The 19,590-nt window shown below is 43.1% G+C and overlaps 1 protein-coding gene across 1 annotated transcript in view; it reads right to left on the bottom strand.

The window, feature by feature from the left end:
* Positions 1-1,221: 1,221 nt before the first annotated feature.
* MITD1 (microtubule interacting and trafficking domain containing 1) overlaps positions 1,222-19,590 on the bottom strand; it is a 110,075-nt gene continuing 91,706 nt past the window's right edge. Inside the window, exons 5-7 of the mRNA XM_086934233.1 lie at positions 8,041-8,156; positions 2,091-2,151; positions 1,222-1,988 (exon numbers count right to left, since the gene is read on the bottom strand). Of these exons, the coding sequence (XP_086790359.1) occupies positions 1,893-1,988; positions 2,091-2,151; positions 8,041-8,156 (273 nt within the window). The 3' untranslated portion in view covers positions 1,222-1,892. The remainder of the gene's footprint in view (positions 1,989-2,090; positions 2,152-8,040; positions 8,157-19,590) is intronic.

Below are 19,590 nucleotides of genomic sequence, written 5' to 3'. Positions count from 1 at the left end.
GGTAAACATATGAGAAAAATGTTTGTGCATCATTCTGTTTTTGTACTGCATTATTGCAATGTGTAATGTGGGTGTTATGTCCCAGTTTGTTTGCACTATTTTGTTGAGTCCTGTTATAATTGTGTTATGATGATTTGTGTTTGTTAATGTGTAATTTGCTGTTGTTTACTTGAATATAACAGCACATGCTGCCACACTTTCAGCCAAAAGCAGCCCGTGCTTTTAAAGATCCAGAGACAAGCAACCAATTGCCACAGGCTAAGGTGATAAAATAGCACTGCCCTGGCACTTCTTAAGACACCAGTCTGCCCAAAACAGTGTCAGAGACCATGTCTAATATTAGCACTTTCAGTGCTCGCTTTATGTGATAAGGCCCCCTCAATTGCTGTAGAGTGACTTACAGTTGAATTTGTTCTGTCCAAGGACTTGAAAAAATGATCATGCAACAATCTTGTAAATATTGTGCAGATAACCATTTGAATGTGGACAATCAGGTTTCTGCCTTAACTATAGTCATGATACTGCTAGATGTGTGTTTCAATCTTCTTCAAGGCTTGGATAATAATTCAAAATGTCTTCTTAACCTGCTAGTCGCAAATGCATTGTCTGATACAATTAGGCATATCCCTCTATTTGAGACAGTCATCCAAGAAACGGACATCTAAGGAAGTCCTTACATGAAGGCAATCATTCCTTTCACAACACTCACAATACATGTAAATCCAGTTATACGCCTATTTTAAAAGGGTGATGGATAGAACTCTCCACCAAGTCTTAACCTTCCCCCTTTAGTTGTTAGTCAGTGCATTTAAGGACTGAAATCCTTTGTATAGATAAAAAAAAACGTGTTCAATATAATCCCTGAAATAATCTCAGCCACAGGCGATCGCTCAGAGCTGCAATCCAGTCCATCATTTTCTTGAGCACCACACTACCTTACAGTACACCCAAAAATATGCTAATCAACCTTGGTCCCATGCCAACATGAACAGTGAAGCTGAAACTGCCAAACAAGGTCCTCTCTGAACCGGAACACAAGCACCCAAAGACCTGTTTTGGCCTCATTGGGTCTCTTTAATTGATGCAGCGTGGATGCAGTGGTACAGTGAGCATGGAACTTTCGTCTGGGCATACCCGTCACACTTAGGCCATCAATTGCAATTAAATAATCGGAGGTGGCATGGTAGGCTCTTCAGTCACTTTTTTGGTATTCTTCACTTGTTTGTATGCTTCCTATACAAGGTGGCTCCCAGGACATCCTCTCCTAATCAAATGGTAAACCTCCTTAGAACCTGCTTGGCACCACTATGCCACAGTGAGGAAACTGGGGGGGCACATTTGACACCAACCTCATCTTTGTACTCATTTCATATAGTACAATCAAAGGCGTTTCTGAGCAACACAAGGGGATCGTTCTCTCCTCCCCTTCCCCCAAAGAAAGATCTCATTAAGGCCATTACAGCACGTACATTGGATTAGTTGAATCCACTTGATTTAGGACTTCTGGTTATGTCAAGTTGAGCTCTCAATTACCCAGAGGAGTCTGCTATGCTACAGACAAACTGCTTTACCTGGACTTAAAAGATCCACACAAAACATACCATGAGCACTGCCACAACTTCTATCCTTTGCTCCTCGAAAAATAGCAACAGAAACATACCAAGGACAACAAAGAGTGAAAAAATACATTAGAGCTCTTTCTTATAAAAAAATATTATGAAAAATATATTCATTGTATTAGAAAACAGTATATCAGTGGTCCTTATTTAATAAGACTTTTGCCAAAGGCACAAACTGGGAGGGAAATCTTGCTGAATATGGCAGCAAGAAGCAAATAAAAGAGCATTTGTGCTATAAATAATTTTTAGAAAGGGAGAATGGATGATATATGGTCATGTTTTCTTTGTGTGCTTGATGTGAAAGATGTCCACAGATGTTTCATGGCACAATCGTAAGTCGTAGTCGCAGGATCCAAGAGAAAATCGTCCCTGATATAAAATAAAAACACAAAAGAACACAATCAGAACATTGTAGGCAGGATTAAAGTTTGTGGTAATATAGCAGACAACTGAAAGAGCAGTGGGAACTACCTGAGGCTTTTTAAAGTAGTCGAGGCCTCTTCCGATCTTAATCATCCAGCCATTGTTGAACCTAGGATAATATTGGATTAAAATGTTTTAATACATCAGCAGGATGCAATGTAAAGTGAATTAGCATTATCCTCAGTGATACAGAACAGTAAACAAAATACAAGAGGCAAACACTGACTATCTCTAAAGTCGGTGTTAAACCTTGGGTTTGCTGTATTCATGCATCTACGTCATGGAATTATACTACAACTCAAACAAACAAAACAAATCTAAGATAGTGCACTGTTATTCAATGGGTTCAAGCACATTGTTATGTTACAGTATGCAGATTTGCAGAGCGAACTATCACACAGGAGAGTATCCTGGTGCTGAGCATGTGTGAATCTAGCTACCCTAGGGCCTAGAGGGACTACTTAAAAAGACAGGTCTTCTGCTTCTTGTAGAATTCAAGAAGTGAGAAGGAGGAGGTTCTTATGTGTAGCGGCAAGTCGTTCCACACTTTACGAGCGATGTAGGAGATGGCTTGACCGCTGGATTGGATTTGCCATATGCATGGGGTTTGTGCAAATAGGAGTCCGGACGAGGAAAGGTATCTAGAAACAGATGCGATTGTTCGGACATGCTGAGCCATTGTTATATAGAGCCTTGAAAGTGTGGGTGAGATGTCTGAATAGTGCTCATCTGTGAATGGGGAGCTAGTAGAGCTCCTCCAGGAGTGCTGTGATGTGAGCAAATTACTCTCCTTGACTGGTGATTAACAATGAGAACTTAAGCTACAACAAATATTTGTTATCATCATTACAAATAACTAATAGGGGTGATTTATGGGACCTAAATCTGACACATTCCACTTTTTGTCAGACGATAAATAAAGAAGTAAAAATTCATTCACTGGTCAAGGATAAAAATATATTCTCGCAGCGATCACATGCCTGGATGACAATTCAAACATATGTCACATAGCAACCTGCAGCATATTTACATCTAACCTATCAGGCATCTCTCAAGAAAAGATTATTGGCTATACGCTTAGGAGAAGTACCATCCTTAGCAGATAAACCGCCATGGAGATACAAAGGTCCAAAAATGTGCAGGTTATGTGGTGCCCTTAAGTGGATTTCTTGCGTTTGGTGTGCATATGTCTCATACTAAATAATGTACTCCTAAAGCGCCTATTTAACCAGAGGGGGATTTGTACATGCAGAACAGCTATCATGAGAAGCCTTGACTCCACTGACCAAATGCAAACTTTTGAAGTTTTTACAATCACATGATAAAGCAATCAAACAGAATTCCAAGGAGCTTACATCAGTATAAGGAACTTGGCCTAGACTGTGAGCGAAATACGTTAATATGACATCAACACAAGTATGGGACTCCGACACTGATCCGCTGATACTCTTATAAGTAAAACTACTAGTTAATTTTTTACCGATGCACATGCCACTTTACAATAATCGAGAAGATTATGAATGGTTAAGAATCGGAAGGAAATTTACAATAATATTCTGCAAAGAAGAACAATATATTATCCTTTATTCTTGCAATATAAAGTAGTGCATTTTAGAAAACTGATTTAAAAAAAATTGAATTTTAAACAGATCTTATTAATCTATATTATTCATAAAAAATGTGTTGGGATCATTTACAAAGGCGATGTATCTTAAAGCAAACACATTTATTTTGTATTAAATGTAACATACTATGACGGTTTTTATTAACTTATAACAATAAATAAATAATACTGGTGCAAAATGTTGAACAACTGGTTTTCTGGCAGCCCAGAAAATATTTTTGTTGCCAACATTAACCCTGTCAAGTGGGTCCAGTGAAAACAAAAGTAGCACTAATCCCACAAAATGTATCAAACTACTGATTTTAAAGTCACCTGCGTTCCAAAGAGTGTTTTTTACAAGTTATGTGGTCTATCATATTATATCTAGGCAGTTTTAAGGAAATTGAACACGTAGACACTCTACTGTAATAATACCCAAGCACTATCTGTGTAATCCTGTAGCCTCCTCCCTCACAAGCACTCTGAAGAGGCTCAACACAGGTGTGTAGAACTACACAAAACAACCCTTGTAACTGAAATAATTATAATCTGCTAGCTCTAAGGCCTTGGAAAAGCTAAAAAAAAACAATTCTCACTGGATCATACAAAACAGCCTCCAACCTGTTCTATAGTGCCAGCTACTTCTCATCAACTGCAATCTTGCTGAGCTGTGTAGGCGAAAGAGGAGGCTAACGAGATGCCACCTCTGTGGAGACCTTCCTTTCCTCCATGCACCTTCCCTTTCCCACAGCTTCAGGGTGAGTAGACAACATTGATTCCAAATCATCCAGTTACATGATGATCTGGTCAGAAGGTGATAATGTGTGGTCAGTAGTGGAAGCAGTCTTGCTACTCACCTGATTAGGCAAACCACTCCTAGACTGCCAGTTGTATCTTGCGTTTGGAGCTTCTTTTTGCCACTACACAACACTTGTACCATCAAACTCCCCTCCCCCTCCAAGTTTTGCTTAATTTGCTGCTTTGGTTTATATTGTAAAAAATACTGGACACCACTCGAATTACTCCATTAGGGAAGTCAGCATTTTAACAAGAGAAGCAGCAAGTGGAGTTAATGAAGTGCCAGCCGGAAAGGAATGCAATCCTAGCTTTTCTTCCAAGAAAACAATTTAGCTGAGGCTGTCAGACATTATTGCCCAGTCTTAAGCCTGCCTAGTTCTATTTCTTGCAGCAGTTCTACATCATTTTGGATAATTGTGAGCGAAATTGAGTTTCAACGTTTCAGCTTTCTTGTCTGCTGTCACCTTATCAGTTGATAGACTGCATAGCATGTGGTCAACTCAACTACATTCAGACATTTTATTCACAAAAGAGGTCACCCTGCCTTGCTCAGCCTGCTCATCCAATCAGAGGTGTCTGTTCTCAGTTTTGAGGAGAAGGACCATCAAAACTATATGCGAATACTTCTGAATGATAAGTAGCTAGGGACTCGCAATTCTGGCCCACCAAAACGTTTGTTTCATTTAGGGGCTGACTCTCACTCCAGAGAAACGGATGCATGTCTCGGAGAGCTCAATACAGTTTCCAAGGAGTTGCTTGACTATTAAAGGACTAGATGTCTGTAAAAAAAGGTATGGCACAGTAGTTGTAAGCATTTATAACCTTTAATGAAGACATGCACCGGAAAGGAACAACAAGTATGGCAGAGTCAGCATTCTGGAGAGAACTGTTGCAATCAGAACATTGGCTATGTGGGGTTGTGATGCAAGAGCCTGGCAAAAGACGACCATCTACAGAACAAATGAAGTAAAGAAAGGACAGTCTGGGAAGGCAAAAATGTGTTTGTATTTTTAAGTAAAAGCCTCAAAAGACAAAATAGGAGGAAGGATACGGTTTACTAATTTCTTCCCCAAATGCAAACAAATAAAAGATACACTTATATAGGATAAGTCACTGAAGGCTTGAACTCTTTAGAATAGGATTCAGAAGGGAGATATCGTTGAGATTACTAGTTTATGCAATTATTGCATCACCAATCCTGCTGTATGATGTAATGTGGTTTGTCCATAGAGCATTACTTACCACTCTACAGCCACTTCCCACTGGTACTATTTTACATTAGGTGGTCTTTAGTTGCAGAAGTATTAGGTAGGGAGGTAGGACCAAAGTGACTGGTCTTGTGAAGTCTTGCATTCTGAAGTTATTTATTTTTTTAAATTGATGATCCATGGGTTTTTATCTCTGCACTGGCCTTTGTTGACCATAAATGCTTTACAGCCTTGAAGTTCTAAGCGCCTAGGCAGGACACACAGTACCGCCATTTCAGGTGCGGAGGGACAAGTGCCCATCCTCAAATGCCCCCAGTCATGTCTATGTCCTAGAATTATGGAATTGATTCTTCTACTGCCCGCTTTACGCAAAATCTACTAATACTACTCTTATCTGTATATTCTGAGGCGAGTTAATCATTTTGGTACAATTGACAGAATGTATTGGGGAAACTGAGCCTCTGGATTTATCAGAGCACATGGTGGTGCTTTTATATCCAGTGAAGCTTTACTTTGAGCTGCAATTTACAATTCAGCCATTCATCCAAAAAATTAGTACACCGGCAGTCTGTACTTTTGAGCAAACAGCAACTCCTGCTTTTATTAAAAAAATCCACAACAGGCCTGCCCTTTTTCTTCAGTCACTGCAGGCAGCTGGTTGTCTACAAGTTGGTGTGGCTATTATATCCCGAACTCTCTGACACTGTTGAAGCTCATTGGTGTTCTGAAACATCTAGAAAAGCCCCCTAATATGGGACAGGAATGCGCCCTGCATTGTGTACAGGTGTGTTCCATTTGAATTGTGTGCATTAAAGTACTCTTCTTTTCTAAGTAAATCTCTGGTTTGGACAATCAGTTATTTCGCTGTTGCATTCTGGGCCTGCACAGTCCCACACTACCTCCCTGAGAAGCCTGAGACTGCTTGCCATCATTCACTGACAGACAGTAGCTGAAGGGGTTGTAGTTGGTCAAAGTTTGCAAAGCCATTGTAGGAAGAACCCTGGGACATCAGAGGCAAATACCCCAAAGACCCAACAGCTGAGGCCCTATAGTCCCGCTTGCTCTGAGGCGCCCCGAACACTGCTTGACACCTAATGTTTTACTGCACAGGACCTCTGCGTGCTCCAATTCCAGTGGTTATTGTACTCACATCTACTAAATCTCACCCTAGTCACTTGAAATATCCATACAGGGAATCCCACATAAGTGCTCAGGGAAATATTCTAAATCTCACAATGAGCAGGTCAAATGAACAAGACTGCTAGACTTCAGTATCCAGTCAGGCTTTTGGGGAGGGAAAAGAGGCATCCACGATGCGTAAAGTTTGAACCTGTACATCAGGTTAAAATGATGAAATTGAATTCATTCCTGAACACATGCACGGCAACCTGGATGCTGCTATGCATGGCGTTTTTTAACAACAAGGGACCCCAATTCAGTCAGCTAGGGACCTCGGGGAACAATTTTCTAAAACAACAGTGGTCCCATGCAATTCTCAATTCACACTCAATAAATATAGACGAAATCAAATCTATATTTTTAGAATGATATGTCCAGCCGGACAGAGGTCATTCACGTTTACTTAATAAACAAAATTCAAACATAGAACAAGGATACCTTCCACAAAGCCCCTGTGAGGTACACAAGCCTGTGCCCAACACTAGCGGGGTGATTTACAGTTGGAGAGGATAGGAAAGGTTTTAAGGCAAACAAGCGTTTTTCTGTTTACATATAAATTGCACAGAAAATATCAGACAGCACCATTACATCAGTTTCATCAACCAAATATATATGTATAAGGTGCATGAGCAAGTCGACGGCGTTTTGGTTCCCCTTAAAGGGTCATGGGAACCATCATCAGGACAAATAAATAATTGCCTTATTACATTCAACCTCAAATTGCCGAGGCAGTGCGTAGTTTACACGGGGCAGGTCGATGCTCGAAAATTAGCCCGGACCGAAAGCCCAAAATGGGGCTGCGGATTTCCGTGTTACAGAGTCGTAACCGGACGGCGCCAGGGTAGCCAGAATCGGCGGTCATGGAGGAATTCCCTGTTTTTAAAAAAGAAAGCTATGCATGGCGTGGCAACAGTTCCTGCAGTACCACCCTGGTCCCAGGTTTATTGGGTTGCCCCTTTTTCTTTGAATGCATGGAGTGGCAACATTGTCTCAGCCATTTCTCTTGGGTATTCGGGGATTTTACTTGGATTAAGAATATTCTTTAGTTTCATGGAGATTTTTTTATGGGGATTTCTCTGTACCTAAAATGTTAGCGATAATAGATGCATGTTACTAAAAATGTTTTTGATGGCTGTCTAAATCCCACTCACACCCATGCTTCTGGACAGCCAATAGTAGCATTGGGAGATAAACTGTCTGGAGCTCACACCTAATTTCTCTGTCGTGGATTGAAGAAGAAAATGAGATTTCCAACGTAATTCCATAACCTTCCAAAGACTGTTTTATCTCATGTAGGGCACTCATCTGCTGTTCTTTTCCATTGTCCTATGGAAACAAAATAACAACCAAGATGAATGTTGATATTATTCACTGTTCAGGTGCAGTTTTCTATTACAATGTGAATTTACAGTAGAAGGAATTAATTATAACAAATATTACACAAACTACTACCTATGAAGGTCTCTTAGGGCAGATCTTAAAAATGCTCGGTTTAAAGAGATAGATTCTCTTTTCCTACATAAAGGTGACCATATTAGATGAATAGATCCCTATTATTGAGGCTAAAAATTCCCCAAGGACGATAAAATGTAAATAATCACTTTTTTTTAACCTAAATGTAACCTTGCTGAGTAGCCCTTCCATTCCTTATAGGGCAATATAAAGAAATCAAATTTGCCAATCTATAGTGGTAGGATGTTGCTGACAGCTGTACATCCAGCAAACCAATCTAAAGCAGACTCAGCCTCTGCCGGGGGCCCAGTGTAATTACCTTCTTAGTCTCTCATGTCCAATTCTAAATCAATCTAGCTGCTTCGTCTTAAGCTCCCTGAAGGAGACAAAACAGAGTTGCTGAAAGTCCTGCACAAAAGACATTTACCAGTTTAGTCCAGAATTCACTACAGCTCCCACAAGGTGCGAGGTGGAAGGTAAAGCGAGAAAAGCCTGAAAGTTACAAAGTTGGTGAAAGAAACATTCTACAACTTTCCCCATTAGAGTACTGAGGGCATTGTCACCAGCAAAAAAGATCTCTTTTTTGTAACTGTTAAGTTGGAGCCGATTAAAATGCATTCAACATGCTTAAATGTATTAAGCCGTTCCATTATCAAAGTGTTATCTACATAGAACACACACACAAACCCCCACACATCCCTATTCTTCCAATTGCGTATCCTTGAATGTATCTAAAATTGGTGCAATAAAGATATGGAACAATGTGGGCAATACGTCAACTTCATTAGAGAAAATAGGACTCAGAGAAAACTTCTGTGATTGCTTGAAGAGGAAATGTTTGAACCAGCTGATGGTGTTATAAGAAGCCTACATAGCTGTGGTTCACCTGTTCAGAATAATCTAATGGTTCACAGCTTCAAATGCTGTAGATAGGTCTGGTATGACCAAGCGGAGGGCAAACTCATTCATGTATTAAAGGGCAGCGTCCCAAAAGCCCAAAAACACATTTTTAATGCCATGTTTTGGCCAAAAGCTTGACAGGGAAGAGAAAAGGCACATTTTACTATAATGTTACCTTTGGCGTTGGGCAACCGCAACTTTCTCCATTATTGTAGCCAGCACAGGCAAAACAGAGATAGGTTTAAACTTGAACCACGGGATCAACAGTAGATGCATTCATCAAAAGAATTAGTGGCTAAATTGGAGGTTGCTGCTACACTGGGTCACACTGAAAAGTTGATTACTCCTTTTTGACTCTCGTGTATCTGCATGTTGGCAGACCAAAGGTCATGGATAACACTGTGAGGAAATACTATGGAAGAAATTAGAGATGGGGTGGGGGTGGCTTTCAAGCAGAGACAGAGAAAGAAAGAAAACAGAGGAGAAGAGGGTGCACAAGAGAGAAAGGTAAGAAAGAAAAAAGTAAAGAAGGGAGGGAGGAAAATAAAAATGAAAATAAAGGGGGTGAAGGAAGGAATGAATGGTGAACAGGTGAAAGGAAAGAAGGTAAACAAAAAAGTTGAAGAAAAGGGTGAAAGGAAAGAGGAAGGAATGATGAGCGGCGGAATGATGGAATGGTGGAAGGAAGCATAGATAAAAAGAAAGAAAGAAGGGTGAATGGATGGAAGTGAGAAGCGTTGATAGATGGAATGGTGAAACGATTAGCTGTGTGGAAATTTAAAGGATAGAGAGGGATGGGCAGGCAGAAGTAGAAGGGTGACATCTGGATGAGTGAAAGCAATGAAAGAAGAGCAAGGGTAAGATGGGGAAAAGTTGGAAAGACGTATGCAAGTACAGTTGCGTGAACGTGAAAGATAGAGGGATAAATGGATGGGCGAAAGAGTGAAATGATGGATCACAGAATGAATAGATGGTTGGTGGACAGCACATTGCAAAGAAGGATGGATATAAGGAAGAAGAGAAGGAAGAATAGAAGGATGGATATGTGAGCTGAAAGATTAACTGATGGGCGAAACAAGGCAGCGGAGGTGTCCAGGACAAGGCTGGAGAGGGTTTCTGAGGCACCGCGCAGTGTTAAGCCTCTTCATTTCTGATGCCTGCAGTCTGAACTATAACATTTCAATGGTTTCAATGTACTTATGAATAGGAGTTCCATTCAGCTGCCAAATGTGTGACACTCATGGGGGCACTTTCTGCATTTAGAAAAATCATCGAATGAAGTGCATTGAAAGAAATAAATATCAGAAATTTCTATATTTTGACCAATGAGAAGCTCTAAACATATTTTGAAAATAATGAGAAACGAATGAAATGAAAGGTCATCAACCTACAACCTCTAATATAACTACATTTTTAAACTAATGGCGGCAAAGAAGACACAAGAGAATAAAGTTTGATGGGGCTGTGAGACACTTGCTAAGCTTGACAAGACCTCTCTCGTGGATCAACACTGTGCAGCAGACTAAAAGGAAGTTTTAGAGGCCAGTGCGTCAAGAAATATAGACGGGCCAGTTAGTGTGAATCACTTTTGCAAATGTGCGCTCTATACAATTATACAAATCTGCACGGAGAGTGTTATTGGTGCAGAAAAGAATGATGCTTCATTTCAACCACTCTATTCTAAAACACAGACTCTTATTTCCTTTGCAAACTGTGTAATAATGAATTGCCCGTCAATTGTCAAGGTATTACTGAGGAGCGGCTTCCATGTAGCAGCTGTAACCACCTTGAGGGTATACAGACCCGCCCTGGCTGAGTTAAGAGGGTTCTCATTTTAATCTTTACCTATTTTAGCACGTGCACTACACTGTTTATTATTGTGGTCCTGAAGAAGCGCCAATGACCTACGGGCAACAGAGGCGCAAAACATGTTGGCCTTGACTTTAGACACCCAGGCCATTTTTACACTATCACATGCACATAAATTGATTTACTCTCCTTTTACCCTATCCCCACACACCCGCATGCAACATCCGGCAATCCTCAAAAAAGATCTCCGATAAAGTGACCCTTCGGTGGACCCGTAGGGAATTGCAGCGCCGGCCCTACGAGGAGCAAACGCCCGATGATGAAGCATGACACCCCCCAGGGTGTGTGAGGGCAGCAGAGGATGTAGAATTATTATCCCTCTCACATTAGGACATTTTCAAACCTAGGATTACTTTAGTCTACCTTTCTTCTTAATTTTTCTTTGTTCTAATATATGGGTGACTGTTAGCACCCCGATACATGGGTGACTTTTGCACACTGTTTGGTGACTTTTTGCACCTTGATCCATGGGTGACTTTTGCACCCTGTTCTAGGCAGAAGAGGGTTTCAGGACAAGGGAGAAGAGGGTTTCAGGACAAGGCAGCAGAGGTTTCAGGACAAGGCAGCAGAGGCTTCAGGACAAGGCAGCAGAGGCTTTCAGGACAAGGCAGCAGAGGCTTTCAGGACAAGGCAGCAGAGGCCCTTTCAGGACAAGGCAGCAGAGGCTTTCAGGACAAGGCAGCAGAGGCTTTCAGGACAAGGCAGCAGAGGCTTTCAAGACCGAGATGCAATGGATGCAGACAAGGCAGCAGAGGCTTTCAGGACAAGGCAGCAGAGGCTTTCAGGACAAGGCAGCAGAGGCTTTCAGGACAAGGCAGCAGATGCTTTCAGGGCAGAGGATGCAGGACAAGGCAGCAGAGGTTTTCAGGACAAGGCAGCAGAGGGTTTCAGGACAGAGATGCAATTGATGCAGGACAAGGCAGCAGAGGCTTTCAGGACAAGGCAGCAGAGGCGTTCAGGACAAGGCAGCAGAGGCGTTCAGGACAAGGCAGCAGAGGCGTTCAGGACAAGGCAGCAGAGGCGTTCAGGACAAGGCAGCAGAGGCGTTCAGGACAAGGCAGCAGAGGCTTTCAGGACTAGGCAGCAGAGGCTTTCAGGACAAGGCAGCAGAGGCTTTCAGGACAAGGCAGCAGAGGCTTTCAGGACAAGGCAGCAGAGGCTTTCAGGACAAGGCAGCAGAGGCTTTCAGGACAAGGCAGCAGAGGCTTTCAGGACAGAGATGTAGAGGATGCAGGACAAGGCAGCAGAGGCTTTAAGGACTAGGCAACAGAGGCATTCATGACAAGGCAGAAGAGGCTTTCAGGACAAGGCAGCAGAGGCTTTCAGGACAAGGCAGCAGAGGCTTTCAGGACAAGGCAGCAGAGGATGCAGGACAGGGCAGCAGAGGCGTTCAGGACAAGGCAGCAGAGGTTTCAGGACAAGGCAGGAGAGGTTTTCTGGATAAGGCAGCAGAGTCTTTCAGGACAAGGCAGCAGAGGCTTTCAGGACAAGGTAGCAGAGGCGTTCAGGACAGAGGAGTAGATGTTTCAGGACAGAGCAGCAGAGGCAGCAGAGGCTTTAAGGACAAGGCAGCAGAGGCTTTCAGGACAGAGATACAGAGGCTGTAGGACAAGGCAGCAGAGGTTTTCAGGACAAGGCAGCAGAGGCTTTCAGTGCTCATGGAAGACTCTTTAAAAAGACTCACTTCCCAGGTGGCATACCAAAAACAAATGAGTGAATAGCATATTAATTAGAGCTGCTGACTTTAGAGTGGAGGACCTTGGTTCGAGTCCTGGCCTTAGCTTGGTATTCGGTCTAAAAAACAGGGCACGCACAAAGACCTGGGGAGTTCTTCCAGCGGTGCTATGTATTTATCACCCCTCAGTAGAAAAGTCCCCAAAAAGAGTTGGCCAATACTGCGGTTTACAATTACTGATATTTTTGGGAGCGTAGTTACCATAAAGGATATGGTTAGAATGCTTTAAATTTGGAGAGGTTATGACATTTTTCGGAGTAAAGCCTGTATTTAGTAATGGTTTAACCTACTTATTTTGATAATGCAAGACCTGGTAGTTGGTGGTCTGCTGTTTTGTTCCTTTATGACTTGAGCTCAAGATTAGTCTCTTTTTAGGTCATGGGTATTCTTTCTGGCTCTGGACCTCCTTCCTGGGGTCCTGGTGAGCCCATATATAGGGAGTCAGGGATAGTGATGATTTGTGCACTAGAGTACAATAGATATGGAGCTTTGCACCACATTTCTAAAACAATGCAGGTCTCAAGTTATTCTTTCACAAGCACAAATTCAGTCTTTGATGAAGTGTTTAGCTGATGCCTTACGGAAGCCTTCTGATAAATCTTTTCCCGAGATTCCAGTTGGGGATGAGTCCATTCCATAATCTTCTATTGAATCTTGGTGAAAGAAGACAATTTTAGACCCAGGCTCCTGTGATCCTAAATAGTTTTTACAATTTCTACAAAATGGTTCTGATTAGGACCTGGCAATTGGCATTCTCAAAGTGAAGTGGGCTGCCATTAAAGATATGTGTTCTCCATGGGGAGGTTTATAGAAGAAGGGAGACAGACTTCTTACAGGATTTTTGTTGAGGGGAACTATATCTAAGTCTTCAATTCCTCTTGGGACATACATTTATTTATTTTACATTTCTTTTGATTAAATGATGAGAGAAGGGAATATACATACAGTACAATGCAATTACAACAAGAAGCTCGGTCATTGAATATTCCGCATATTAAACAATATGTTACAGGAGAGCATCACAGAATATCAGCAACATCACTATTATTTGCCATCATGTTGCTACAATGGAAAAATATACGTTTTGCTTATTATTAAATTCTACAGCTCTGATTATGCAGTGTTCAGGTGTGAGGAATGCAACAATAATTTTCCTTGGGCCTTAAGTTTAGTCCTGAGGCATAACAGTCTCCACCTTTTGAGACTTTGTTTTGAGTGAGAGATATTTAAAATCTACCTCTTCAAATTTATGGTGGCCACATCAGCAAGAAGGTTGGTGGGAATTAATGGCTCGCTCAATCAGGCCTTTTTATTTGTGAATTGTTGTGGATAGGCTAATCCTACTTCTTGGTCCTACCGTCAGAAAAAAGTAATCTCTACTTTCTCTTCAGAGCATGAAATGATGTTGCTATCTTTTTTCCAATGCCTCTTCTGGTAAACAACAATTAGGGCATTTATTAGATGCTGCTAGGGCTGTAGAATTGTTAATTTCACAATCAACAGAACACAGAGTCAATGACAGTCTGTTTGTAAATGTTGGTGTATTTTAGAGACGTCATAAATAATTCTCGTCCACCTTAGGTCTCTGCATGAAGTCCACGATTTCCATTTCCCATTAAAAACAACAGGTTCCTTTGTGAGGCGACGTTCAGGGATGTTCTACCCAGGAAATGGCATCCTCTTGGGCTGAGGCTGCAGGTGCCTCACTTGAAGATATAGGTCAAGCAGCTACACTGCCTAGACCTAACACATTAATATCTCGTTATAGACAGGATGTTGGAAATTGTAAGTGTTTGAAATTTTGAACCAGTGTCTTGGCTGCAGTTGGGGCACACAGATGATGCTATTACACATATTTAAAGATATCCCAAGCACTACATGATGAGTGCTGCTGTTCTTTGTAGATTGGAAGTAGTGATATACTGCTTTAATATCTTCTTAATAATGTAGGGACTGTGGAAAGGGAGGATTGAGGAGATTAAGTTCAGATTTCTATACACCGAACTTTATTACTCGGAATACCCTTCCTTGTGCCAGGACTTGCATATCTAACCGCCCTCCCTTCTATCAAACTTTGATCCATGTTACTTTGGGCAAATGAATGGAGGGAGGGGCTCAAATGATTAAGTAGGCCTAGTAAGAGTGGCCAGCTGAGTAAGTGGGGTGGATCAACGTTGGTCTTTAAAAGATCACAGTGTCGGGGGGGGGGGGGAGGTGTGACACACCTCAATTATACAAGTACTGGGACAAGTAAGAGTTTTCAGAGTAATGAAGATTACCAGTAAGTAATTGGGGCATTATGCACAATACACCTGGAATGAGGAGCGCTGAGCCACAACAGATTGGCACATAAGCACTTTTAATCAATATTTTTTACGCGGCCTTTGAGGGCCTCACATCGCAGAGGAGATGGAAGTCAATCAGGGCATGGTCTCAGGCCATGGTCCGATTAGATGGAAAAGGTAAGATGTTGAATGGTGGCAAAATCAACTGTAGCTAAATCGACTGTAGAATAGTCAAGCCAAATATTAACATTACCATATACTATCAAGAAGGAATACCTGTAAGGGACCCGATCAAATTGATAACATTGTGCAGATTGTAAAAGTGACTTCCTGGTTAATGGCAGCAAACAAACTAAGTAGTGCAATGTTTTGGGAAGGTGGAAAGGATGAATGGGGTACTAGCAGCCAATTGCAAAAAAACAGGTGCCGACGTGACTGAAAAGGCTAGGCTGTTTTTTAATACTCTGTAGTAGCGGCAGAAACAATCCCACACAGGAGATGCAGGTAAGTATAGTTTATTGAAGAATAACCGTAGTCAGAGCAGCCTGTAAGGAGGACGCACCCTCCGCAGCAACGATCCGCTCTGTAACTGCCAAAAACCACTGGCCTAGAACTAATCCTCAACATTCTAAGTTCCTTTCTGCAGTTCCGACGATACCATAAACAGAGCGGCAGAAAGGAATATTACTATACGATAACTGCACTACCGTGCAGCTTGTCCTGATGTAGAATGAGGTAACCTGGAGGAATGACGTTGTTTAAGTATCAAATAGGAGAAATTGTAAAGGACTCGGCAGGACTGTACTGCATGTTGGAGGTAACTTAAGCGCCAGATGTTGCCACAGGTAAGGGTGCCAGTGTTGCTAAAATATATATTGTAGTATTAGGAATAGCATGGCTTCTGTGCAGATCAAGGATGTACTGTACCCTGTGCGTATCTGAGGTATGGCTGTTAACGAATATGCTACTTACCAGTATGCATCTGTTCTTGGCATGTAGGGCTGCTGACATTCATATCTATGCATAGATCGCCGCCTAGTGTTGGGTCCGGATGATTGCACATTGTTGTCCTGAAGAGTCTTCGAAGTATCACGAGATAGGTGGCTCCTCCCCTGGACTACAGTGCGCATGGGCATCGACTCCATCCTCAGATTGTTTTTAGCCATTGTGGCCAAGATGGAGTGAAACTAAGTGAATGACGACTATGCTAGAAGTATATGTGAATCCTGCAGCTGCTACAGGAGCCGGGGAGGAGGGCGGGCGATATGAATGTCAGCAGCCCTACATGCCAAGAACAGATGCATACTGGTAAGTAGCATATTCGGTTCGAGGCATGTGGGCTGCTGAATTCATATCTGTGCATAGAATACATAGCAGTCCCTCCATTAACAGCAGCCGCCCGTGCCAGCTGCAGCAGTTTGGAAAAGTGTTTTTAGAACAGCCTGCCCTACAGCTGCCTCCTGTTTGGAGTGCACATCAACACAATAATGCTTTGTAAATGTGTGTGTGGTAGACCATGTGGCTGCTCTACATATGTCTTCCAAAGGAATATTTCCAAGGAAAGCCATGGAGGCCCCCAACTTTCTGGTGGAGTGGGCCCTTGGTGGAATGGTGAGAGTACGCTTGGCTTTCAGATAGCAGATCTGAATACATTTAACGATCCACCTAGCTATACCAGCTTTGGAAATGGGGTTACCTTTGTGTTGTGGCGCAAAGGCAACAAAGAGTTGTTTAGTTTTCCTAAAATCCTTGGTCCTATCGATGTAATACATCAGGGCCCTCTTGACTTCAAGGGTGTGGAGCATTCTCTCCGCCAATGACTCAGGATTTTGGAAGAAAACAGGCAATTCAATAGTTTGGTTAATATGGAATTGAGACACTACCTTAGGAAGGAATTTAGTGTTAGTGCGAAGCACCACCCTGTTAGAATGAATTTGAATAAATGGCTCTTGGATAGTTAGTGCTTGGAGCTCACTAACTCGTCGCAGTGATGTAATCGCTATAAGGAAAGCCACTTTCCATGTCAAGAATTGAATCTCGCAGGAATGCAGTGGTTCAAAGGGAGGACCCATTAGCCGGGTGAGGACCACATTGAGGTACCACTCTGGAGCTGGTGGAGTCCGCGGAGGAATGACTCTTTTGAGTCCTTCTAGAAAGGCTTTTATGGCAGGCACCCTAAAAAGTGAGAGGTGCTGCCTGTTCTGGAGATAAGCGGCCATTGCGGATAGATGTATGCGAATGGAAGCATAGGCCAGATTAGTAGCGGGTGCGGGCTATGGACGCTGGCCTTCTGCCACTTTATCATCATGTGTAACATCGTGCCGCTCAGGTACGATCGTGCTGATATTCTTTCTATCAGAGACAGTCTTCCGGTGTGCAACCATGTCCCTTTACCTCCACTCTCGGGACCTTATGACTGTGCTTGCGGCTGTTTCTCTCTGGCCTCACCCACTGGGGTGCGCCCCATTGAAAAGACTGTACGCGGCACTCATATAGACTGTTCCGAGCGATCACTTACTATATGGAGCTTGAACGTAAGATCCTTGGTCAAGCACTATCAGTCACTCCGGGACATGATAGATACGGACTCTCCTGATATCATTTTTCTTACTGAAACTTGGTTACAGGATGCTGACACTGCCATCATAAATCTGGCCTTCCCTTCTACCTACACGGTGTTCACTTTGAACCGGGCAACTAGGGAAGGTGGTATAGCCATGGCGACTAAATCTTGCTACCTGGCTGAGTGGAAGGTTCAGGATCTTCCTATTTGTGAAAGCGCCTCTTTTAAGGTAAAGGTCAGTCATCAATTTACCTTCAGTGGCACGCTTATCTATCGTCCACCCGGGAATGATACCACCTTCAAGGCAGCCCTAGTAGATGTGGTTAGTTCACTGATTTCTAGTTGTGCTAACTTCAACATCGTAGGTGACCTAAACATACATTTTGACCAGACATCATCTTTATCCATCAGCACCTTGCTAGCGGACCTTGAAGCACTGCAATTCAATCAACTAGTCACCTCTCCCACCCATATAGGAGGCCATATACTTGATCCCTTCTTCACCACCCTTGGCCAGGCTAGAACATCTGACCCGATGGCGGTGGGTTGGTCGGACCATATGTTGGTTGAAGTGTCATGTCCCCTAGATAACCCACAATTCAAACCTGTGGATAAACAGATCCTTAAACGCAATTGGCGTAAACTCAAGCTGGAGGAGTTTGTTAAGATACTGGAGGCACAGCCTTTAGGCACATTACAGAATGTGGAACAGGGATATGATCAGTTTTGCAACTGGGTCCTCACTGCCCTCGATTCTCTTATACCCCTGCGTTGGTCTAAATGTCACGCTAAGACCCGCAGCCCTTGGTACAACGAGACTCTTGCCGAGCTTAAGAGAACCTGCCGGCAAGCTGAGAGGGCCTGGAGGAAATCCTTTGATCCCATGCTTAAATCGCTGTACTTTGCCCAGCTCAAGACCTACCACAGAGCTATCTGCCAAACCCGGGCTGCTTATTACGCAGCTGAGTTCTCCAATAGCCCCAACCCCTCCAAGTTAATCTTTAAGGTACTTAAAGACCTGATGGGGAAACGGGCTACCTCGCGTGAAATCTGCACGGACTCGCACTGTGAAAGTTTGGCATCCTTTTTCGTCGAGAAGGTGCAGACAATCTACCGAGGATTCATACCATCTGCTTCCGGGGATGCTCCTAGTTCTGTGAAGGTCTCGGTATCTGAAACTCTATCCTCCTTGCCGGCCATGTCTAACGAGGTATTCAACACTCTTAGCCTCAAAATTAAATCTGGTTCCCCCTTAGACCCGCTGAAGCCGGAGGTCTTTACTCTCCTCCCGCCCTTTTGTCGTGAGCCCATCTTGGACCTGGTTAATCTCTCTCTCAGTGAGGGCATGGTCCCTCCCTCCTGGAAGCAAGCTGTGGTCAGCCCTATTCTGAAGAAACCCAACCTTGACCCCTTGCTCCCGGAGAATTACCGGCCTATCTCCCTCCTGCCTTGGACCGCTAAGGTCACTGAGGCACACGTGAATTCCATCCTGTCTGCCCATCTCTCGCGTAAAAATATTCTTGACGAGAGTCAAAATGGGTTTCGCTCGCAGCACAGTACTGAAACGGCCCTGCTTTTTATGACCGAACATCTGCGGTCTGTGCTGGATGCTGGGCAGACAGCGGCGCTCCTTTTGTTAGACCTGAGCGCCGCGTTCGACACGGTGTCTCATGACATCTTGATGCGGCGCTTGGAGGAGGTAGGTATCGCTGGGAAGGCTCTTCAGTGGTTCCACTCTTTCCTCTCGGACCGGTTTTTCAAAGTAGCTATTCCACCTGGCCAGTCCTCTTTCCATCCTTTGGGTCTGGGAGTCCCTCAGGGCTCTGCTTTAAGCCCCACACTGTTCAATCTGTATGTGAAACCGCTGGCCGCTGTCGTCAGGCAATGTGGCCTTACCATGACATCGTACGCCGACGACACGCAGCTGGCGGTGACACTCAGTGGGGACCCTGAGGT

The sequence above is a fragment of the Lissotriton vulgaris genome, chromosome 8 (genome assembly GCF_964263255.1).
Source record: "Lissotriton vulgaris chromosome 8, aLisVul1.2, whole genome shotgun sequence".
NCBI lineage: Eukaryota > Metazoa > Chordata > Amphibia > Caudata > Salamandridae > Lissotriton > Lissotriton vulgaris.
The sequence above is the reverse complement of the archived record's forward strand: the minus strand, read 5'-3'. Positions and strand labels throughout refer to the sequence as shown.